Below are 24595 nucleotides of genomic sequence, written 5' to 3' on the forward strand. Positions count from 1 at the left end.
CGCCAAGGGCAGAGCCCGTGCCCGGAGCTCCGGGAGCTGTAGTCTTGCTGTAGTCTTGCCGTAGTCCCGCCGCGATCCCGCCGCAGTCCTGCCGCCGCTGGGAGCTGTAGTCCCGCCGCCGGCGCGGGTTTAAAGGTCCGGCGGGGCGCTCCCCCTGCCCTGCCCATGTCTCTCCTCGCCGCCGCCGTCGCGCAGTCGCTGCCCGGCTCCGCGCGCGGGGCAGGTACGGGACCGCGGCGGGGCGGCCGAGCGGGGTCTGCGGGGGAAGGTTCGCGCCCGGCGGCTGCTGCCCCTCCTGCCGTCCCCCGCCGCCGGCCGGGACCCCTCACGGGTGGAGGGAGGGAGGGAAGAAAGGAGGGAGGGAGAGGCTGGGCCGCCTGCTCTGCCCCCTCCCCGCTCCCGCAGGGACCCCTTGGGCAGGAGCATCTCCCGTTCCCTCCCTGCCGAACAGGTGCAGGCGGCCCCCGCCGCTGCTCGGCCGCCGGGCCCCGCGAGCTGCCCTCAGGGCGGAGGGGGCCCTGCCGGCTGCCAGCCCCGACCGGGCTGCCCAGAAGGGCGGTGGCTGGAACGGCGGAAGGGAAATTAATCCGTTTCAGTGGTGGTGTTGTCGATGACAAGGACAAGCGCCCTTGTAAGTGGGACTTGGTGCTCGATGGAGGCCCGGTGACCACTGGCTTCTGTGTGCAAGTGGGGTGAGGCATGGCACGGCCAGTGGTAATGACAAAAGCTCTCTTTTGGTGGTGTGGGGAAAAAAAAAAATCTTTCTAAGGTGCTTTTAGAATTTGTTGTATGTTCAGAAGACAATTTAGAGCATCACAATCTGAAAAACTGGACATTTAGAAGCTGAAGAGCCTTTATAGAGCAAAGAGGTAGATCTGGAAAGAAGTTGCCTTTCCAGTGATCTCCACCATGGGTGTTTGTCTCCTGCCTTCACGTCAGGCTCCCGAAGAAAAGGGAATAGCCTGTTTTTCAGAGGCTGTTGTGACATGACAGATTTTTGGAAAGACTGCTTAGTAAAAATCAACTTTTAATTTTCTTTTTCAGGTTATATTTTTAAAGAATAGTGCTTACTTGCTATATGAAACTAGTTCCTGTACCTTGTGTCAATTATACTGCAGTTGCTGTTCAAGGTTGCAATTTACAGGGCCAAGCCCGGGGTGCAGCTGTGCAGCTGCATCAACCTAGAGCTGTTCTTGGCTGAGATCAAGCTTTTGCGTGTATGTGACAACACACATCAGGTGTAACAGGAAGGCAAGTTTAGGGAATATACTGGATTCTTTGTCTCTGCTGCCTTAGCTAAAGACAAATCAGTCTGGTTTTGAGAGTCTTTGGGGAGAGAAAATTGTTGTCAAAAGGTGTGTAAAACACCTGAACTTGGACTTGTAAGCAGTATTATGTGCACAGTAGTAAGTAGTGTATAGCACTAAGGGTGTTGTTTATTTTCTAATTGCTACAAATATTGTAAAGAGGAATGCTGAAGTATTTACAGAGATGTAAATGTTCCTTACAGGAGGTACAGAAACAGGTAGGAAGAAGGCATTGACATCCTGTCCCAGAAAATTTATTTGGTTCTTATTCTTTGGGCCATAAAATTCACTGCCGAATCCAACTGAGGAGTGTTGGATGTACAGTGGCCTGAGTAAACCACATGGGCATGACCTCCTGGAAGAGATCCTAATACACACTGTCCCAATTACAGCTGTCTGTGGCATGTAAGAGCACTATTGGATATCAAGTGTTTCTGGTTCCTATTCTTGGTCTGGACTAAGATCGTTGCCTAATGGCCAGAACATCGAGCAGCTAGGCTAGCCTAGTTTAGGTTATTTATATTTATTCTGAAGTGTTACAAATGGAAAGAGGGAAGCTGGTTTTATTTCTAGGAGTATGTGGTTTGTGCAATTTCTGTATTTTTGCTTTGGTGTTGAAAGGATATGCTGGTTGCCTGCCATTTATGATAAAGGTCATAGTGGCTAATAATAGCTGTGAAGAATATTTACCTGAAGAAATGGAACCAGAACCCAGGATCACTTGGCTACCATTTGAGGCTATAGAACGGTCTGTAACAAAAATGACTGATTTGCTCTACCACTGGCAAAGGAAGGTATGACAAGACTGGAATGGACAAAACTTGAATATCAGGTCAAATAGTGAACAGTCAGTAGGTTTGGACTTTTTTTCAATTTAATATTTTTTCCAAACATGAAAAGTAAAAGTGTAACAGGATACATAAAAGCATAATTGGACAAGCTTTAGTGGTTTCAAACTAAAAGACAGTAGATTTAGATTGAACGTAAGGAACAAATCTTTTACTATGAGAGTGGCAAAGCACTGGCACAGATTGTCTAGAGAGAGGGTAGATTCCTTGTTCCTGGAAACATTTAAGGTCAGGCTAAGCAACTTGATCTGGCTGAAGACATCCCTCAGTGCAGGGAGGTTGGACTATAGGAGCTTTAAAGGTCCTTTACAACACAAAGCATTGTATAATGGCAGACCCCTTAACATCCCATAAATAGCTTAAAGATTCTGAAATCCAAAAACTGATTTGTGGAAACTGTTGGACAGCTTGGGATATATGTTCTTTATCTGCTCTTTCCAGAATCGAAGTGTGATCCTAAAATACATATATAACCAATTAGTTTTGAATTTGTCAAAAACCACTTCCTTACTCCCAGACACAGCAAGAATTGTCATTCTATCCTTCTCTATTCTCTTTAACAAGACTGGATATGCAGCTGCTCTATTAAAATGCTTGCTTTATTCTCCCCTACAATCACCTCCTTCACTCTCCCTCATCCTCCTTTTCTCTTTATTTTCTTTCTGCTTTTTGTTTTTTATACTTCCTTCTTTGCATTGGCAGTTTCCAGTGTAAGTCTCAGATTGCCTCTTGCATTTTGTTTTAATTTTTAACTATTGCTTCCTATATCATCCCTTAATAGATCCTTCTTTGTTTCTTCCTTCCATTTCTCTTATGTTCACTGCACTCTGCCTCACTCTGTCATCTCTTACCTGCACCTGGCAGTGAGTGGCTACATTTGAGCCGAGAGAACTCTCCTGGGAGCAGGCTCTGTTTGGCCAGTGCAGAGTGAGGGAAAGTGGCTGCTCTTCCTGGAGCTTTGCCAGAGCTCAGCTCCCAGACACTGACTGGAGGTAGCAGCCATTTTAAGTAAATTAAGTAGAACTGTGCATTTGAAGGCAAGTACAGAACTTAATGAAAATCACCAAATATAAGCTATTTAGGGCTTAAAATTGAGCCCTAAAATTGGCTGTCAGACTTACTGCAAAATATCAACTTTTAAAGATATGAAATGGTTTCATAACAAATGTATACAGATTTAAGCTTAATAAAGAAGCTGACAAGCAAGTACTGGAAGAATGACATGGAGGTAGATTAAATATATATGTATAGATGACTATTTCAGTGAGGCCTGGTGAGGCCTGGAAAAGAGGACAAATACATAAGAAGCTGTACCTTTATATGGCTCTTCTGAACTTGCAGTATTAAAACTGTGGAAATTATTAGCTGTTTACAATAAAGCTAAGTAATCTGGCAATATAGGAGTATTCTATTTTGGCAAATCTAAATATTAACTGCTATGAAAGCGATGTGTAAAATTGAATTACAAGATCAGTTAGGCATTTTGTATCTACTTGGTTCCATTTTTTTAAAAGATAAGTAGCCCTCAGTCTAAAATGAAACGAATCTAAGTCAAAAAAGGTGTTTCTACAATGAAACTTGGGGTTTTTTTCAGTACCGTAACACTTCATTTTAACCTTAAAGCCAGCTGGAATAGTCACTTTCTGTAAAAAAGACTAGCATGGTTTGTTAGTCACAGGAGGCTTAAAGAGGCTTAAATTGCTTCATAATGAATTGCTTAAAATAAAAATACACCTTATACAATGTTAATTGAATTAGCTTGGTTTATTCTGGACCTTTCTTACATTTGTTTCTTTGGAACTGGCCCAGGTCAAATAATTCATATAGCAGATTGAATTAAGCTCTTCTGTTCTGATTCAGCTGTCGTTACTATCTTTTAACTTCCAGTTATGAGGGAGTTGGTTGCTAGAAATAAACAAAAAAATTCTTCTATTAGCTAGTTGATCGGAAACTCTCTTTACATCATTATTTTCTTTAGTTCTGGAGTGCTTTTCTTTATCCTAATGTTTGATCTATCAAGTGAAGCTTTCCTGGGAAGAACTGACAGAAACAGTGCGGTCCCTTGCATGTGAATCCTCAAATCATCTGAAAAGCAATAACCCACAAGTAAATAGGGACATAAAGGAGGACATAGAATGCCTAAAGCCAGCCCTGTGAGAGGTGGGATAGTTCATAAAATTAAGTATTTTCTATTGCTGTAAGAAAAAGTTTTGCTGCCTTTAATGATTCAGAGTAGCACAAACAGGTTAGAGCAAGTGTTGAGAAACTCTTAATTACACAGTTGATTTAGGGCAGGCAGACCAGACAGTCCAACATAAACAGAGTGCAGAAAGCAGAGATGTAAGTGTTAGAACAACTCTTTCAACTGCCCTAATTTATTTTTCTCAGCTTTAGTCATCTCTCTTTCATGCACAAAGCTATGCATATTTCATCGTTGGAAAATCAGCCTGCACTTTTATTAAACACTGTTATTTTCACACTTCTGATTTCAACAATATATTTCCTTATGAGCATTACTATTTGGTCTGAATAATTAGTATTATGAATTACCCAGAATAAATATGCAGAATAATTCGCGGACTAGTGCAAAACAGAACACCAAGTGTCAGTGAATGAAATTCTGAAAATTTTACCCGACCTACATTAATGATCACTATATTAATATCTTATGAGAGGAACTCCTGTCAGCCTGTGTATTGATGGGGAGGCTGGAGATATGCAGATGTTGGGTAGTGAAAGGAAGGGAGGTGAAGTGTGGCATCACCATGTACAGAATAGATGGAATGTTAAATAGTAATATTCACACCTTGATTTTCTTCTGAGCAGCTTATTTTTTTTGTGGAATTTTTAGTGTAGTAACAATTCAGTAATAAAAAGTTGTAACTTGGAAATTGGAAACTACTAAAATAGTACAACTTTTCACCTATGTACTGATTTTGATTTCTTTTCAAATTTTCATACTTGACCTATTTGTGTTTGAGTTTCAGAATATATTTAGAAATTATATTATGACACATGATTATTTAATATATTCTTCAGCTAAGCAACGTGGCACGATTTCCTTTGTAATAGCCGTAAACTTTATAGCTGGTATGAGCTTATAATTAATTTCTTATGCTAGGAGTTTGTAAGGGAAGTGTGGAAATACTGGAACTATTTCTTTGTCTAGCAGTTGTTTGGAATAGGTGGCTATTTGATCTGGGCTTCTAAATCAGACTATTTAAAAGCACATGTTTAGTTAGTCACTTTCAGCTCAGTCTGACAGATATTTCCTCAGAGCTGATGATTCAGACTGCAGCAGTTTTCCCTGGGAAGAGGGAGTGTGCCAGTATTTTTTTCCCTGTCGAGCTCTCTTCCTTTCAGGAAGCAGCAGTGAAATGCTGTCTATCGGTAAGACTTCAAACCCCATGATTCCATGGGAGAGCATGCGCTGAAAGCTTCCAGTTGTCAAAGTGCTCTTGCCAGACTGGTCGACTATTTGTCATATACCAAACCTGAAAGAAGAAAATAAATATACTGTCCTTTTGTTGATATTTAAATACAGAAAATCCAAAGGTAACTGTTCCTTAAACGTTTCTGTGTTGGCTGCGTGGGTTTCTGCATGCAAATGGATCTGGTATTGCTATGGGGATATAGATTTCCTGTACTGGATTGTAAATTTGTACAAATACTTACACCAAATAATCAAGAGTACTGCATACTAGTCCCACATTAGACATTGGCTGGCCTGTCTTTCAAAGTAATTTATTAACCAGTATTTTTTCATTTGAACTGGCTTCATTCATTAAAGGAAGGTCTTGACCTTGACAAGAGGGTTGAATGGTGCAGTGATTTTTGCCTTTAAGAAGCAATATGGAAGGGAATGCGAATCACAGTCCTTAGGATAAAGTTCAAAACCAGCTAGCTAAGTCAAGGTACATATTTGAAGCAACTGCTGTACTAGCCACTATAGATAACCTGGTGACTAACTAATTTAAATATAACTGTATTGACTACAGAATTTTAACATTTCAGCTGCTATGTTTTTCTCTCTAAATGTATTTTTATACTGATAGGTCAGACCCAGGGGCGAGGGATATACATAATCTTTTTCTCCCTCTGATGTGGAGTCATCATGTAGCCTTAGGAGTAATACTGATGTGGGTAGAAGGGAAGCTAATGGAAAGTTACACAGACAGAGCTTGGTATATTGTGGTTTACTGCAGTATTGCTTTAAAATGCCTTGCAAGGTTTTCTGCGCTCCCAGCAGCAGCAGCGCTGCCTGGAACAGATGCAATGGTTTACCCCGTCCTGAGGAGCTTAATGTTGTCTCACAGCATGGTCTGCTCAGGAAGCCTCGCTGCTCACTTTTCATATTGAACTGGTAAATCAGGGGGACCATAAGCAGTAACTTACTCAATACCAGAAACCTCTCCTGGAATTCATTTTAACCAAAATGTGTGTGCATGCCTCAGAAGATATTTAAAGGAAAAAACAAAAAATATAAGATACACCTGGACCACTTGATGTCAGAAAGGACAGTGTCGACAGTTTCACACTTTGCCACCTTTCTTAAACAGTTAATTGATTTGGCTATACATTGTTACATTACAAAAACAATCCTAAAAAATACAGTCTTAGGCATGTAAATGTCATATGATTAACTCAATAGTAATGCAGTTAGGTATTCAGCAATGGCCATCTTTGGCATAGTTACTCAATGAAAGTAAGTGATTTGGGGCACATATAAAATATTTTTGAGATTAAGAGTGATCTCCTTAATAGACTAAAAGCCTGCAAAATGTGGAGGTTCCTGTTGTGATTTCATACAATTGCTGTTCATTGATGTCTGTATTGTATTAGTACTATTGGGTCTCAAAATCATTATAAAATTATGTGATCTGACCTGTTTCATATGGAGCACATTTTCTAGCATATATAAGCCTCAACCATTCCACACACATTTCCTTTCTGAAGTTTGAACTTATGTATTGATTTAGCAAATAATTTGCATCACTAGTCCTTGTCTTGTGCATATGAAGATGATTTTTAACATGCAGCATGTCTGTATTGCAAATATTTCGATTTTCCCTGGTTTTATATTTCATTTGACAGCATTAGAAAGATCATAGTCTAATAATATCTCCCCGGTCTGCTGATTTAGACCTTACGGTTTTCTAATGGAGAAATCACCGATGATTTCATATGTATGTATATAAATAGAGCGGGTGTGTGTATAAATAGAGCGAGTAGACAGCTATACCTTAAAGTAAAGGACTGCTTTGATGTAAAATAGCATTTTACGCGGAGAGATCGTAAGGTCACCGAAGGCAAATCCAACACCCATCGGTGGCTTTGTAGGCGAAGTGTCTCCGCCCCCCGGCCCCCGTTCCCGGCTGTGCCAGCGCCTCGGCTGCCCGGAGCCGGCGCGGGCTGGGCCAGGGACGGGCAGGAAGCGATTGTGCAGCGAGGAGCCGCTCCCGTATCAGCGAGCGTCCCTGCTCGCGTTCGCTCTGATAAACCTCAATCACTGCAAGCCTGCTTGTTCATTAAGGAAATTCGGTACCCGGCTCCTTTAAAGGTCCCCTAATAGAAAAGGGGGTGGAGAAGAGCGAAGACTGGTGTCTTTTTAACCTTGCTGAAGGACGCAGCAGTATTTATTGACGTATGCAAATAACTAGGGGGAGGAGGTGGAGGAGGAGGGTGCTTGGAAAAACAGGAACCAGAATCAGTTTCTCATTGCAGGGTGAGAGCTCTGAGTTCCGGTGTAAGAGAAAAGAGACGTGGCGAAATTGCTGTATATCTCTGCCCTATAAGCACATCTCTCATTTAGACTGAAGGGAAACAAGGCATCAAAAAGGGTGAAGCATCTTAAAAAATATTTTAAGGGCAATCTAGCACGATCAAAGGTTACATATTCCTAAATGGGGGAGGGGGAAGATTACGGGTTTGCCTTGCAATATGCTGTAGCACAGTACTAGCAATAGGACGAGATTTTTGGCTGGCAAATGATTAAAACAGACTGGCTTGTGGTATGAATGACAATGCTAATAATATGTCTTTGTGGTTTTTTCCCCTACTGTTTCAGCTGCGCAAACCATGCAGGATGATTTACTGATGGACAAAAGCAAAGCCCAGCCCCAGCAGCAGCGGCAGCAGCAGCAGCAGCAAGATCCAAACTCAGCAGAAGCCCCCTCTACACCCATCTCGTCGGAGACACCCAAACCAGAAGACAACAGTTCAGTGACTAGTATCGGCACATCGGCTCCTTCCCAAAATAGCAAGGAGAAGATGCAGATGGAGTCTCCCATTTTGCCTGGCTTGAGCTTTCACCAGCCTCAACAAGAACCTGCAGCCGGCACCTCCTTGTCTCCCTCGTTTGGCAGCACCTGGTCTACAGGGACCACAAACACGGTGGATGATAGCTTTTTCCAAGGGATTACTCCAGTCAATGGGACAATGCTTTTCCAGAATTTTCCACACCATGTCAACCCTGTATTTGGTGGCACTTTCTCACCTCAGATTGGCCTAGCTCAGACTCAACACCACCAACATCAGCAGCAGCAGCAGCAAGCTCAGCAGCAGCAGCAGCAGCGGAGGTCACCTGTGAGTCCTAATCAGGCACCTTTTGCCCAGAGAAATGCTGCTTACAGCCATCAGCCCATCATGACCAGCAAACCGTCTTCCTCCTCTGCCTCTTCTTCTTCCTCCTCCAGCTGGAATAACCATCAAAATGCGGCTTGGAGTACACCTTCCAACCCTTGGGGTGGGCTGCAGGCTGGTAGGGACCCTCGAAGGGCAGTTGGAGTGGGGGTTGGTGTGGGAGTGGGAGTCGGTGTGCCCTCCCCCCTCAATCCCATTTCACCCCTTAAAAAACCCTTCTCCAGCAATGTCATTGCCCCTCCGAAGTTCCCACGGGCTGCACCCTTAACCCCCAAATCCTGGATGGAAGACAACGCGTTCAGGACGGACAATGGCAACAATCTGTTGCCTTTTCAGGTAAATGACTACACGCACCTTCTGCATGATGACAGCTATCACAAATTTCTGTTTTTTGCGGGGCTGTATTTCATGTTACTGTTCTGAGTGGCACCTCCATAACTAATGTTTTCATCAGTCACCTTTCATGAAAGAAGTGGGGTTGAACCTAGGGAGCGCATAAACAAGGATTTCCAATTCTAGCTTAAGGTTTAAAGTCTTATTTTTCTTGTAGCTTATTGTTAAATGTGGTGTATGGGGTTTTTTTGTTGTTGTTTTTTGCTCTTTTTTTAGCATCTGAAAGGTAGTAGCCTTCATGAAAAACAGGTTTGGCAGATTGCATTCCCTTGGTGCTGTGTTAGAATTTTTTTCCTATTCTCCCATATTTGAGAGAGCTGAGATGTTGAAATTGCTGGTTCAGTTTTCTAACTGGGCTGTTAATTTTAACCAAAGATGCTTCTTGACCTGAAATTCAGTTAATTATTTTATCACCATTGCAATAACTAATTGTCCTTATGTTGTGGTGGGGTTTAACAGGGAGTCTGTTCACATAAGGCATCCATATGAAAAGCTGTGTACATCTAATACATACACTCTGCTGTTAAATTCACAGTGGACGTTTTGAATACATCTTGAAGCAGTGTGGGTGTGTATGGAAAGAGTGGCGTATCTGTCCTTTCCAGTAAGGAAATGCCTAATACAATTGACATGATTTAGAAATGGCAGGAAAGTGTTGTATAAAATAAACCATTTTATGCTGTTCAGAATATTTGCAGAGAAAAGAGACAATAGGGCACGACCTTCAGAGCCATATTGCAATGGAGTCTATTTACTAGCTACATAGCTCTGAAATATTTAAAGCTGCAGTGCCCTTCACTGGTTTTTTTTTTAAATCTATGACGACAAAGCAGATCAATTGCAGCTGAAACTGGGCCAAATGGAAGATTTGCAATTTTAATGCAGAATGAAACCTGTCATGGTGTGAAATCCATTTTAAGTTGGAAAAAAGCAGAGCTTGCACTTGCAGTTATATCTGTACTAGGTGAAGTGAATCTCGGACCTTTTCTAGGTTAGCTGTTTTGGTGTCAGACAAGTCAAAATTCTCTGCTTTGAAATACAGTTAAATTATTCATATATGCTTGGTCTTTGGGTAGTTGTTTTCTCAAGAAAGTATGACCTCTCAAACATCTTTAACTTATCAGTTTGGTAAGAATAGCATTTAGATTGATATTTAGTTTTAGAAACACAGTAAAAAAAGAAATCAAACAAATGCATCCCCACCCCCATTATTTTAGGAGACTGTTGAAGTAAAATATATACACTTTCCAGTCCTATTCAAAGAGGACATCTTATAGTCAGCCCTGAAATTTCATTTTGCTGCTTCATTCTGTTTAAAGGGAGAGTTGCAATTTTTTTATTGGCTGCCCTAAATGAAGGTGGAGTGGCTTCTGGTGAGCTGCTGGTTAATGTCTCTGAAGCAATGAAGGCTGGAGGAAGATTACACTTTAGACACAATACGCCTGCTGTAAATACTATGTTGCACCAGAGCACAGCACCACAAAAGCTAATAGCTCCCAGTCATTTTTTAGAAGTGGGAAATGTGTGTCAATTTACAAGTATTCTGAATTGTCTACATGTAAGACATTACAAATCTTGGTATATTTGAATTAGTAGTGAAAACAACAGTAGATGGTCTTATTTCTGTGGTTTGGTTAGTGAGATACATCTTTAATGAATACAGAACTTTATTATTATGACTATAAATTATCACAAATTAAATTGGCAGATATTTACTCATCACAAGGAAAAAAATAGCTAACTGCTTTTAAAGAAAAGTTCTTTTGATTTTGAAATTAAGGTTTCAAAAAAACGAAACTATCAGCCAATATGTAAATTAGAAACTTGTTTTCTTCTCTGTGAATTTAACCTGGTATTTTCATGTTCAACTGAAAGCAAATGCGTAGGCTATTCTCACGACCAGCTGGTATAACAGTCTGATTTCAGACACTGAGGACACTTGTATTTTTTTTTTCCTATTAGGCTCCTTTTTTTTAAATGCAAGCTGCTGATTATTGCTTATTAAAAATTGTAACCTGGGTTACTGTTGATTGCTGCTACGCTTAATGAAATGCCAAAGACATCTTGAAACCATACTATTGGTAGGAGGCAACTGTTCAGTTGCGCTGATAAAAATGAAATTCAAATTAGTCCTAAGAGTTTTATATTTGCTGCCAAGGTTCTGGTTGTCTTTTTTCTTCTTCCCCTCACCCCTAAATTGGGCAATAAGTTGACACAGTAAGTTCTGCTTGTCAGCACTATCAAGTAGTTCTGGCAGGTTTATCCGTTTACATCTGCCACCCTCCATAACTGTGTGGTTTTGAGCAACTTTAGAAATACCTTCCAGTAAACTTCCTAGCAACACACTTATGCACATTAGCAAGTTCTTTGTGTTAACCTGTTATTTTATGTTGGGATTGTTAGGCTTTCTAGGAAAGAAGATAACTATTAATATGTTCACTGTTTGAAATAACATCAGGGAGAGCCATTTTGTAGTTCAGATCTTTTGCAGTGATCAAAAATATTGATCAGAAAAGATCTGTAACTGAGATTTGTGTTCCGAGTCTATAATATTTGAAGATAGTTGATACTCAGCTATTGATAGATCTTGTTCTTGTTCTAGGAAAAAATGTTCAATTTGAAAATACTCTTAAAACATGTATAAAGCAATATGCTAGATATTTTCATCCCTTAATTTGAGTAATACTTTCATGCATCTTGTATGTCAAAACCAATTGGTGTCTGTCCCAAGGAGTTGTGCTGCAGAACATACCAAAAAATTTAAAATACCACTTGGTAGGAGCTCTGCTAGTGTTTACCTTGTGATTGGTGTGGAAAAGCCACTAAAAATACTTTGAGGGAGACTACATTCATACGCTCTGGAAAAAAATCAATTGCAATGTATATTTAAAAAAAACATAGATACAAAGCTGATAGTTGAAAGGAAAAAGAGAAGTGACCAGTGTGGAATGAAATGTAATATAGCAAGGAAGAGTTGGAGACGAGGTCATGGGAACAGGTGTGGAACTAGGCCAGAGAGGAAATACAAAAACATGGCTAGTTTGTTCTTCTGAGTATTTTTTGGCTTCTGAGTGGTTCAGGTGCAGGGTCTCTGCCTGTCATATGGCAAGCAGTCGTGTTGTGCTATTATGTTAGGTGATCCTCAGCTCTGGCATTTGAGGCTGGCATTAACTGATTGTCCCTGGGATGCCATTCTCCCAGCAGTGGCTCAGTTCCATTTTCCAGCAGAGTGGTGGGGCTTGTACAGAACTCTTGTCATCTCCTGCTTCTGAGCTTTTCTTTCCCTTCGCTTGTCTCAGGTAAATGATGTATTTCTCTCAGCTTTTGGCCATGTGAAGATATTGGGACACAGTCTGTGGGGTTAGGAGGATTCATAGTGCCTGAAATAGACCCTTGAAGGCAAGGATAAGAAACTCTCTTTGCAGGGAAGATAGAGAAGGAATTGAATGTTTGCAGACCAGTATTCAAATTAAGTATGTCTACTTTGTAGATTTTTAATTATAGCAAGACTGTAACAATTTTCTGGAAACTGTGCTGAGTGTTGCAGTTTTCCAAGTAATGCTCTTTAGAAACAAAAAATGCATTGCAGTTTGTGCTCTGAAGATTCTGGTAAGCATCAAACTATTCTTGGCAGCTTTACTGATAAATATTAATCTAGCAGAAATAAGAAAGGTGGTGTTTATTGTGTATAAAGATAGTTTTAACATGCTGTCTTTTGCAGGGAGACTGAGAAAGGATTTCTGGGGAATTGTTTTGGTGTACTGTTTTTTCTTCATTGTTTTCAGTTGGAATTAGTCTGGACCGGATAAAATTATAAGCTAAATTTAGGAATTATATATAACTTCAATATTTAGTACTTAAACAAAATGCCAATTCTAACATGCAGTGAGTTTGTGTTTAAATATAAGTGCATATATATGTATAAGTATAGAGTTCAGGTATTGGAACAATCATGAATGTAACAAAGTTCTGTGTTTACGGGTAAAGGAGTTTTACTGGCTCATACACTCTGGTGACTAATTTTAAAGACCTCTTTTAAATCTAGAGGGGTTTTTTTTTCAGTCAGCAATAGTTGTATTTAAATATTAATTTTTAAAACACTGTATTTCTTTAGTCTAAATTTGTCATTCTGGGCTTTAGCTTCTTCGCAGTTTAGTAGGTAACCAGTAAGTAGTGTTACTGTTACCATAAAAACTATTTCTTAACACATAGTCCAGTGTTAATTTTTCTTGCATGATGATGCATAAGCACTGGCAGCCTGCAACTTTATGGGCAGAAAGGAAAAAAATAAAGGAGGAAAGTACCTAGGTCTGCTTTTTTTTCCCCCCAAGCCTTTCTTGCATACTTCTGTTGCTACTATTAACTAGCACTGTTTGTAGCTGGATTCTGAATATTAAAACGTGGGAGCACATATTGTGGTATTTCAGTAGTCTTCCAGTGTAACAGATACGAGTGACACAGGATGTTCTAAGTAGTTCTGAAGTATTTTACAATTTTTTGTTAGATTTTATATTTGATTGAATTGTAAATATCTGCATTTTCAAATTAACTAAAACATAGTAATAGTACAAGGAAAAAGCACATGGCTGTTTTATATTCAAAGTATGATGATTGAGCACTAACTGCTTATTGATCAGAGTTTTGATTTTAAGTAATCAATCATAGTTAATCTGTCAATGTAGAGCAAAGGTCTGAGTTCAGTAGGCAGCTGATGTTCTGATCAATTCTACATAGACAGGACTTCTTTAAAGACATTAAAGGTATTAATATCAAACAGTGAATCAATAATTCTGTCTTAAAGATTTGATAAAGGATTTATCTTTCTCTGGGAGGAACAGTGGAAGGGAAAGGGCATGGAGTTAATTTTGCTATTTCCCTTCTTGGATTATCTCTCCCAGTTTTCATCTATTTGCCTAGACTGCTTTTGTGAATGGAATGTAAGAGGAAGAGAGACCTGGAAAAGTAGTGTTTTCAGGTTCCAGTGGTTAAAAAAAGAGTTTGCTGAGTGAATCGTGAATATTTCCATTTGTTAGCTGTTGGTAAAATAGTTCTCCTTTCATTAAGGTCACTCAAAAGTAATTTCTAGCAGACCTGTACTAAGGGAAGCTAAAATATAGCACAGTTTAGTTTAAAGTTTGAAAGTGATATTACCTTAAACAGTACACATCTGAGTTTTGCTTCTATTCTAGACTTCACAGTTTTTAGTCTATTGTGATATCTTATACATTCTGTACCTACATTTAGGGTAGCACTGACATATTTTGTTTCATTATTTTTTTAACCTAATTTTTCCATGTTTCACAAAAGTATTGCTTTTAAGCAGTTGTTAGAATGCTGCACGTGCTAGTACTAAGCAGTTGTCTCAGTAGTTAGAAGAATGTAAAATTTTTGTATATAGAATTAGTTCTTCATTTGTGTAATCATTTTATTATTGTGTGTAAATTTTAGAATTTAAAAAATGCAAGTTGTGAAACGTCACAGAAACTTTGCCTGTGTTTGTTCAGACTTGGTCAACATTTTCATTTTCATAAGTTTCAGTTATATGATTCCGTCTTTTCCTACAAGCTACAAGTAACGTTTGTAAATCACAATTAATTGTTGTCTTCCTTTTCCTCCTTGTTGTGGAAAAGTGGCTTTGTCCCTTTATTGCATGTTTTTCAAGTTCATTCCAGAGATAGAGTTGACAATTTTTCTAAGATCTTATAGGAGAGAAGCACTGTGCCAATCAGGATAGATACTGATCTGCTTTGTCACAACAGTGTTAGAAGGGATGATGTGAAGTCCATTCTACAGAGGTAAATAAGAGGCACAGAGTTGAGGAAATTTATTTTCTTCTCAATGCTCAATCTGATAAGACTAAAAAATCGTTGGTTTTTTTTCTGAAATATTTAGAATATAGATATTTGAAAACAGAACATCCACTGCAGTCTCTTAAGTTTACTGTTTCAGTGAATCTGAAATTAGGCATGAAAAATTGAAGACAACAAATTGGTTCCTGTGAAATTTTCAATTCCTGCTACATAGCAATTACTCAGGAATTAAGAATTTTTCATCAAGGAAAAGAAGCAAGTATTTCATTTCTTTGATACTAAATTTCCTTCAGCTGTGTATGTTGTTCTCTGTACATCTTTAAGATTCTGGAGAAGTATTACTCTCGTTGTTCCTAATTCTTTTTTTCTGGATGGCTTTGCAAAATATGCAAGAATTTGCAACAGTTTTCTTTCAAACTCCCGGAGTCTAAATAAACTACTTAAGCAAAACCACAGATTCTGTTGCATGTTAGAATGATAAACTTCATGTCATTCATCACCCAAGTTAAGAAGCTTTTGATCAACTCTATAGTTCTTTGTTCTTGGTTTAACAAAGTTAATGAAAGTTATGTGTACAGAGCACTGTCAATAGGTTTCAGTGGGCATGGCCCATTTTCTTTGTTTTATCCACCCTTGATCTGTTCAGCTGCTTTCAAACATCTATTCCTTCCTGTTCCTGAATTTTGATTCTTTTTTTCAATGAGGCTTCTTGTTTGAGTTGGCCTCCCCTATTCCCTATTTCTGAGTCAAAGCTTCAGGTTACAGAGGAAAGCCCAATAAATCCCTGTAGTCATGTTCACTTAGTTCTGTGCAAAATTAATAACATGAGGGATTTTAAAAGTAGGTTTAATCAAATTCAGGGAGAATGGAATTTTCAGAAATACTGGCTAGAAGTTTTGAATTCTAGAAATTTAGACATTTTAACCATGTGCTAACTTAGTCTGAACATGCAGAACTGATTTTCTTTCCTCACGCCCAAACTGAGCTTCTAAAATGTATGACTTGGGATAGATTTTCACACAGATTGACAAAAAAACCACTTCTGACATAAATGAGAAAAGCATTAATTTTGGCTTTATCATAGACTTTTTATATATGATTTTGTTTTATATCATAGTCATAAATGGATGTTCTGCTGAATTTCACCTTTTCGATGTAGAATTATTGTGAAGGTGCTCAGCTTAAAAAGATTAATCCTAAAAAGTTATTTTTGGCAACACTGTAGGCAACTTAAAGCTGATCATTTATTGAGAAATGTCAGAAAACAAAGAAATTCACCCACCAAAGCTCTCTGGGTTTTATTCTCTGAGTGAGGCTCTTTTTTGCAAGTAAGACTAATTTCTTGAAGAAAGTCTTTGGAATTGTAGCTTCCCGAAATTGCTGAAATAAACAGAGCAAACATTTTGTTTTAAAACACTTGAGTGGTTAAATATTGTTTTGGATTAAATGAAAATTTCCTAATTCCTTGTTGAAAGTGCTGCTTCATGCTGCTGAACTATCTTGCTTTGTGAAAGAGATGTGTTAAAAGCATTAATGAATTAACATGGATGCAGCTAGTGTTACTCCCATTTACTGCATGACCTTAACATCTGTAAAGGGTTAACAAATTACTTATGTATTAACTGATTGTTAGCATGTTAACAGATGGCTTATAAGCAAATCTAATGTCATCTATTGATGTGCTTAGTAAGTGTTAAGGTGTTTAATAACCAGGTGTGTAAAATGTTTATAGCATGCTTTGTGGGTTTGAAATTTTAAAAAACTGCTTATAAAGATAACTTCCAGTTTTAAATCATGATGCCCACAACAGTCTGACCTAATTATTTCACCTCACTAAAGAATTCTCTTGCTCATGTATTCTCTCCAGGATCATATTGTTTCTTCCTGTGACAATTGAAAAAAAAAAAATTGAGAACAGTGAGACCTCTGAAAGTAACTGAAAGGGGTTTTCTTAAAATTCACAAAGCCTGAAGTAGCAGCTGACTGTGTAGCAGGAAGACTAAGAAAGAACAAGAGAGTAGAGCAAACAAAAGTCAGGAACAAGAAAAAGTAGGACTTTTATAGTACAGAATGGAAGGGGAGCTGTGGCATTTTCAAATACGGCAATGCAACATGACAATGTACCTGTTCACTTTCTGCAGATGAGAATCTCTGCAAATAAAATCTTAAAGTTTGGACCAGATTCAACATTTAGTGGTGAGGGTCCTCACGTGGCTAATAAGTGAAGCTGTACCTGTGACTTCTGAGTAAAAAAATCAGCTATAATTGTCAGCAGATTTTACAGGTGATGTTATGATGCAAGTTTCTGCAGACAGTCTCACCTTCCTTGTCTAAACAGAAACACACTCTGACATGGTTTTACAAAGTAGTAGGTTACTTATATAACAAATTTTTCTTGCTAGGCAAGGGAGAAGTATGGAATGTTGTGTTTGCCATTCAAAACTACTTGAAAATGGATTGTAGTAAATTTTACAGGTTTTTTGAAAAGCTTCACTTTTATATAGGAACTGGAAAGTTTTCTTGCAAATTATTTTGCTCGCACAGTAGCTTTGTTTGAATATAAACTTGAACTGATGAATGTCTCAAAGTGTGGCTCAGTCCTTGGCTCCACTGGACATGTAGAGTAAGGAGAATTAATTTAAAAGAGCAAACACAGTGAAAATAACTTTTTTAATGAATACAGGCATGTATAGATGCGAAAGACAACCATATGAAATGCATAGTTTATCATACAACCTACAATTTTGTATATCTTTTCACACATAACATTTATATTTGTGGTTTAGAATTGTCCAGAAATCAACTAAAAAGCTCCTGTATTTCTATTTTCTGTCTTTCTTACTGATTGATGAGGTCCTACTTTATGGTGAAGATTGAGTTCTTGAGGTCATGACCTTGTAGTTAGTGCTATTAAATAGCAGTCTGCTTTGCTGTAGTTCTTCAGCTCTTTTTTATGATGAGCTTACCTCTTCTGGGTTGATGATCTTTTGTAAATATTGTTATTATGTTTCTACTTTAATAACCAACATTACTCATTTCAGGTCTCTCAAGTGATCTCAATGAAACTGGTCTCAAGATTTGCCCTTAAAACACTGCATTATTCACACTTCTTTAGCAGGTTCTGTTGAGCACTAGCAGTTCTTTCCTGTTTTGTCATTTTCTTTCTTACCTCAGTTGCACTGGTTACTTTTTGCCTCCATTTATGTGGTTATTTTGCCTGTAGCAGCATGTGAAATGCTCTGTGGAAGTCCTCCTTAGATCAGCCACATCCTAATCTTTCAAGAAGCAGGAATCACCTTTTCCAAGATACTGTGTCAGTAATGCACAGTGCTACATTATTTCTGCACTGTACTTCCTAATAGACAAAATCCTTGAATTTCAGTCATAAAAGCTAGAAACAGTGTTTTGTCATCTGTAGTTTCATACCCTGCTGCAGTTATTGCAGTTCTTTCATTTTTATTTTGCTGGTCAGATATACACAGTACTGATATTGTTACTTGGACTAGCTTTAGTGGTTCCACTGACGGCCTTACTCACTCTGGATCCTTTTGATTACGATCTTGCCGTGCTCCTCATCAGTTTCTGAGTGAGATAGATGATGCTTTTTTCTCTTACTATTTATCTGTCTTCTCTATTTACCCTTGTTTACCTGATTTTCCTCTATGAATGTGAAGAGCAGTTATGGAGGCTACATTATTTTCTCCTGACTTCTGGTGTTTTAAAATTTTTTTGTCAGTCTCGCAAGGCTTTTTCTAGACATTTGTTGTCAAAGGTATTCATGCTAACCTTCTTACAGTTTCCCTAAATATATGTAAGTGGCTGAACATCCTGGTTCTTTCCTTGTAGCAACATTTTCTTAGGCGCCTATCAGTTTTTATTATGCTGTGCAGAAAGAAAGGAGAATTCTGTTGCAAATCAGGTAGGCTTTTATGTCAAGACATTTTTCCTGTCTGGAGCAATCTTGGCTAAATTTGCCATGTGCTAATCAGTTTAGCTCTTATGATGTAAAAGGAAAGTGCTTTTCCTACTCCTATGAGTATGGTTTTCAATTTCTGCATAAAGAAGGTTTCCTTTTGGTTAATTGGCTGTTCATACTTGTACTTGTGTCTTGTAAGTGATTTCTGAATTATTTTAATTAAATCCAAATGTGCAGCAGTAATTTGAATGCATAACACCTACCTGACAACACAACTGCTCATGGCCTCTTCTTATCTAGGAGGAAGAATTTTTTATTCTGGTTATTTTAAAGAATTTTAATTTAAACGTTCAGGCATTTTATACATGATATACTTAGTTATTCTTATCCTTATATCCTCTATGCCTTTAAGTTCTTTAGGCAATAAAAGATGGAAGTATGCATAGCATGATTCAGTTACTACTTTAATATATTATCATATGAAGGTAATGTATTTATGAAATTAATTCTGAATTTGTTATTAAATTGACCTTTTTTCATATGTGGTATGATTCAGTATTTGTCACTGGAAAAATTCCTTTGTTTATAAAATTTAATCTGAAACGGAATTGCTTGCATATAATTGATCTGAAGAGTTGCTTCTAATTAAAACATAATTTTGGACTGGGATTTTTTTGCTCTGCTTCTGTCCTTCCTTCCTCTAAGTGGAGCTTGATGTTACAAATGGTTTTTGGATTGCTACTATCTGCTGTTTCCTGCCTGGTCAGTTGCATATATGCAGCCTTCGGTAATTTTGCAAATATTTTTAGAGTTTCTAACATAACGACACTTTAGGAAAGGGTTTGCCTGGTATTTCAGTGACTATGCAGGAGTTTTTAGCTCATGTTTAGAAGTATGTGCACAGCTTGAGAAAGCCTGTAGTTTTATTTCCCTTACATGAAGGTGTCTGAGGCAGTTTGGGATTCTGTGATTGATTATGTCCTTGATCAAGTCCCAGGATGGACAAGAGTTGCTACCTGACTATTCTAAATCCTCTTAGGAAGAAGGAGACAGAGTGGGTTGTTGTGTGCCACAATTTATCATGCATATTAATCGTGCTATATAACAGTATAAAGTTGGGTCTTGGGAAGTTCACATGAGTAATTGGTGAGTAATTGGTAATTAAAAGTATATTGCAAGTAATAGGTTAAATTTTTTCTTTAAATCCTGCTGGATGCAAAGTGATGTCACACTGCGAAGGTGACATCACCTCCTTGTCTTCTCTGGGAGCTGTTTTTCATTGCCAGTGTTTCTGGCCTTCTTTAGGCCTATGAGTATTGGTGAATATTGGTGAATAGCCCCAGTTCCCTCCCAGGCCTTATGACCCACAATCCCCACTGTACCCTTTCCTCTTCTGAAATGGAACATGACTGTCCTCTCTAAGGGCAGTTCTCCAGACCTGTAGGTGAGGATCTTGTCCTGTGTGAGCAGGTGAAATGTGGTGTCTCTCTTTTGTTGAAATAGCTACTGGAGTTCTGGTATCTACAAGATTTTTGTCAGGAGGCACTATTTCCTGAGCACAACTGAAATGGAACAGGAGTGTGACATGGAATGTGTCAGTTAGATGTTATGTTAGTCAGCTTTTTCTTAAAAGTACTGTGATTTAGGGTGGGAGACAATATTTTGTCATCAGGCTTAAACATTTCAGTGACACTTTTTTTTTCCCCCTCTTACCAATATATTCCTTGTCACTGATGGTCAGTAACTATAGATAAAACCACTGTTTCAGAGAAATCCTTGAGTCTCCTTTGCTTGGTGGCCATAGTAAATGAAGCTACTGGGCAATGGTGCTCGGAGATCTGTTTGACAGTGATTACTTGTGTTCTTTTCTATCTCCCATTTTGTCTCGTTAGGCTTTCATACCACAGACAGACTGTAAATCTTTGAGACAATAGCTTCCTTTTACAACATGTCTCCACTGTCTTTTACATTCTGTGGTCCAGCCTGCAGAATGGGATTATTCTGATCCTTTTGTGGTGTAGCATCCTCAGTACTCCCTCCTCCTTTGCATCTCTGCAGTGCTTTCTTTTTGTGATTTGAGGTTTGCACTTGTGCTGATTTGTCTGGCAAGGAGTTCTTAGGTCAATATTCCTTTTTCCTTGCTATGGGACATGGACAACATTCTGCTGAACAGAGAGGTAGGAGCCCAAAGGTAACTTATCAGTGCTGAACTCTTGCACAGCAGGCCAATGAACCAGTTAAATTATGTCATTTTAATAGCTCAAGGGTATAATGAATGGGCTTATAAATTCTACTGCTGACATTTTTTTTTTCCACTTGCTTGTTTTTGTGAATTGATGGTCATCTGGGGTGTAACTACTTTAATCCTATATTTTACAAGTGTTAGAACTGTTTGTTACTGGAATCGGTAACTATAAGAGAAAGTGGATACATCAGCTTTTTGAGATGCATTCAGCAGGACTGATAAGCAGATTTTTATCTAAAGCATCCCATTGAACAAAATATGACTAAACATAAATCCTGTCACTGAGTGCTCAGTCGGGTGTACTGTCTGCAGATCATTCCCTACAGCAGTGTAATGGCTGTAAAAATAATAGATATTTTGTTGATTCTTCTGATTTTTTTTTGTTTGTTTTTGTGGGGTTTTTGGGTTTTTGAGATATGCTGTTCACTTGTTTTCATGGCAAAAGATGATGCTTGAGATATTAATTGTATTATATGATCATATTTCTATTTGCAAAGATGGAAGCAAGGTATAAGATGGTGTTCCCCATTGGAGCAGTTGACTCTTTGTGCTTGACTGTCGTTGAACAGAGAAATAACATGACTGATCACATAAATAATGTGCTTGGCATATTATAAAAATGTATGTTGGAAGAAGAGCTAAGTTATCAGCTGTTTTTAGGAAAATGCAGGGTAAATTTAATTATTTTCTTCCCCCACTTGCAAGCAAATATTGAATAATCAGGAATGTGACAGGATAGTCAAGTTTAGTGGGTATGATGCCAAGTCTTATAGCTATAAAGATTGAACCTTCTTCTATATATTTCGGACATGTACATTAAGGGTGTGCAAAAATGGAATCTCAACTGCAAAGTAAAGGGACATTTGAACCAAATAATATAATCTTATTAATTTTTGTAATTCTGTATAATACTGATTGTGATTGTATCTATTCATATGTCTGTGCTTTTTAGTTAATCTGAAAATAAAAATTACAAACATTTCACTAAAAGATTTTAGAACTCAGAATTTATAAGGTGTCAAAATTTGAATACAACTTTACTCTTCTTTGTGGAAAAATTGCTTGAATAGGTCAAGTTTTCAAGGCTTTTGGATTCTGTCTGAGTTCTTACATGTAAACTATAAAAGTTTATATAGCACAGACAAGGTGACTAAATACTAACTAGAGTTTTGAAATATTATTTTTCAAATTACATGGAAATTTTTCCATAATCTTTATACAGTTAGATATTGTTTTATATGCCTATTAATATCCCTTATTTTTCATAGAAGCCTTCTAAATAGGCTTTAAAAATTCACCTTTTGCCCAGTGAACTTCCAAACACCTTTGAAAATAAAATGTGCTACAGTTGGTCATGTTGAGAAAAGGCTAATATATGAGAAGTTGATGTGTTCTGTGTACATTCCAAGGGCAACAATAACATAAGAAAACATTGCCCAATTTGTTCCAGTAAAGGAATACAATAAATCCACCTTACTTTACTGCTACCCAAAATTAACTGGAAAGGTAAAAAAGAAACTAGAATTCAAATAAAATTCCATTAAGACTTGGTGTTACTAGCTATACTGCATTATGGGCATAGATGAATTTACGCTATTGTTCCATCCTACCTACATTTGATGTATCTGGGTTGTCAGTCATATTGCTGTTGGCAGCATTCCAGCACCAAGCTGCAAAGGAAGTAATGCCATTTACAATTTTTATTCTTTTGACAGTGGTAATTTTACTTTACCATGTGACCATATTCCTCAGATTTGCTATATTTTGAAAGACTTTTTTTTTAACTTCCCTGAGAATGCAAGTGGGATTGCATCCCACCTGAAGCTGTGAGAAGTGAAGGGCTGCCCAGCAAGCATTTAGAGCATGCTGTATGTGATCATTCATGTGCACCATCATAGCATGTTGAGCATGTCCCAAGCTAAACTTCAGAATACTTTTTTTTTTCTTTGCAGTTGTTGGTTTTGCTATTTTGAATTAAGATATTGAAACAAGACAAACTTGTTTTCCTTGTGTTCTTAGTAATTACCTTTGCTGCAGGTGCTAGAACAGAGTGAGCCCTGTTTGAAACAGTGCTGGCACTTTACCCTGTATTTATTCAGGGCTGTGCTTCCATTGACTTTCATTGGCAATGCTTAGCAATCCTTTCCAGCCAAATCCAAGTTTATGGATAAATAAAATAACACAGCAGTGACCCCTGTGAAAAGGTTTGCATTGATGGGAAAGTTGTTTAAGCCATAAGAGTTTTGGCTGTTTCCTAGATCTCATTTTCTGATTAAAATACTACGTATAATGTCACAGGCTCTGATGACTCCTGGGAACCTCACTGGAGTTGTGGTGTTCTGGAAACAGTTAATATTTCTGTGAGTCGAAGCCATCTTGTTGCTCAGCAGACTTGGGTATGTTGTGCCACATACTGGTGCAGAAAGCTGAAAAATCTAGGGCAGCATGAAAATGAAGAACACTGAAATAAGTTACTGAAACTGAGACAGCGTTCAGAATATAGGAAGCTTAGTAGGAAGTCAGTGAACTGAAATATGTAGACCCAGGGAAATGTGTCTTTGGGAGGGTCCAGATACCTGAGGATTTGTTGCTTGCACAGTAAAAAATATGCAGATGAGGGGTATCTCTCAACTCCATTTGTATTTCATTCTATAGATGTAGATGACCATTGTCAACAAGGATTTAACACATGCAACCGTGTGTTTCATGGTTAAGGATTCTGAGTATGGATGATATCTGTGTTTGGGCACCATGAGTTAGACTGCTGACATGCATTCTTAGGGTAAAACTTGTCACTTTTTAACTGCGCTTTAATAATTAAAGGTCAAGTGTCTTTTCTGCCGTAATCCTCTGCAGAGTCAGAAGAAAATTATATAGCATCAGGTTTTGGAGAAAGATGCATTTTCTCCATGTCTCTGCCATAGGATAGGTCAGTCATTTCCTTTTTTAGTTCATTAGTTCCAGTTTCTTTGGGCTACCTGTTCAAGCTGAGAGAATTAATGAGGAAATCAGGCTGTATTAAGATTCACTAGGACCTGTTATAGTCCTAGCTATAGATTTGATCTCGACATTGTCATTTTTGATGTAGCTATATATTTTTTTCTCATTCTTTATCTTTGCCTCCCAGCAGTAAAGACATGGTTTGTGTGTCTACTGGGAGGGATCTGAAATAGTGCTGGGTATGCCCTGGCCTTACATGTCCCTGCTGTGAGTCTGAAGGGTGCAGAACAAAGCCTACCATGTTACAGGGTACAACAAATGGGAAAAAGTTCTTTGTTTTTCAAATGTTACAAATGTGTCAATACTTCAGTACTGCTAAGTAATATTTGTTTTGTAAATAAGATAACTTTCAAAATTACTTTTGCCTTCCTAAAATTTGCTGATGCACTTATTACAACTCAGCCATCTCCTGGAGTAAGCAACACAGGCAGCTG

General features: G+C 38.3%; 1 protein-coding gene and 1 long non-coding RNA gene across 17 annotated transcripts in view; one reads left to right on the plus strand and one right to left on the minus strand.

The window, feature by feature from the left end:
• Nucleotides 1–4: 4 nt before the first annotated feature.
• The window catches only part of CPEB3 (cytoplasmic polyadenylation element binding protein 3), an 82059-nt gene continuing 57468 nt past the window's right edge, over nt 5–24595 (plus strand). For 4 of the 16 annotated variants that reach the window (XM_072931127.1, XM_072931129.1, XM_072931130.1 and 1 more), the window contains exons 1-2: nt 7859–7995; nt 8223–9133. In XM_072931127.1, the coding sequence (XP_072787228.1) occupies nt 8234–9133 (900 nt within the window). In that variant the 5' untranslated portion in view covers nt 7859–7995; nt 8223–8233. Of the gene's footprint in view, nt 224–5589; nt 5711–7568; nt 7996–8222; nt 9134–24595 lie in introns of those variants that run through there. The other 12 variants (XM_012574625.5, XM_030276119.4, XM_030276127.4 and 9 more) reach the window with 8 other exon arrangements.
• Nucleotides 5375–7537, minus strand: LOC121470193 (uncharacterized). The gene is made up of 2 exons (XR_005980869.2): nt 7398–7537; nt 5375–5649 (listed from the first exon to the last, which is right to left on the minus strand). It is a non-coding gene; the product is annotated as an uncharacterized lncRNA (long non-coding RNA).

Source organism: Taeniopygia guttata, chromosome 6 (genome assembly GCF_048771995.1).
Source record: "Taeniopygia guttata chromosome 6, bTaeGut7.mat, whole genome shotgun sequence".
In the NCBI taxonomy this organism is placed as follows: Eukaryota; Metazoa; Chordata; class Aves; order Passeriformes; family Estrildidae; genus Taeniopygia; species Taeniopygia guttata.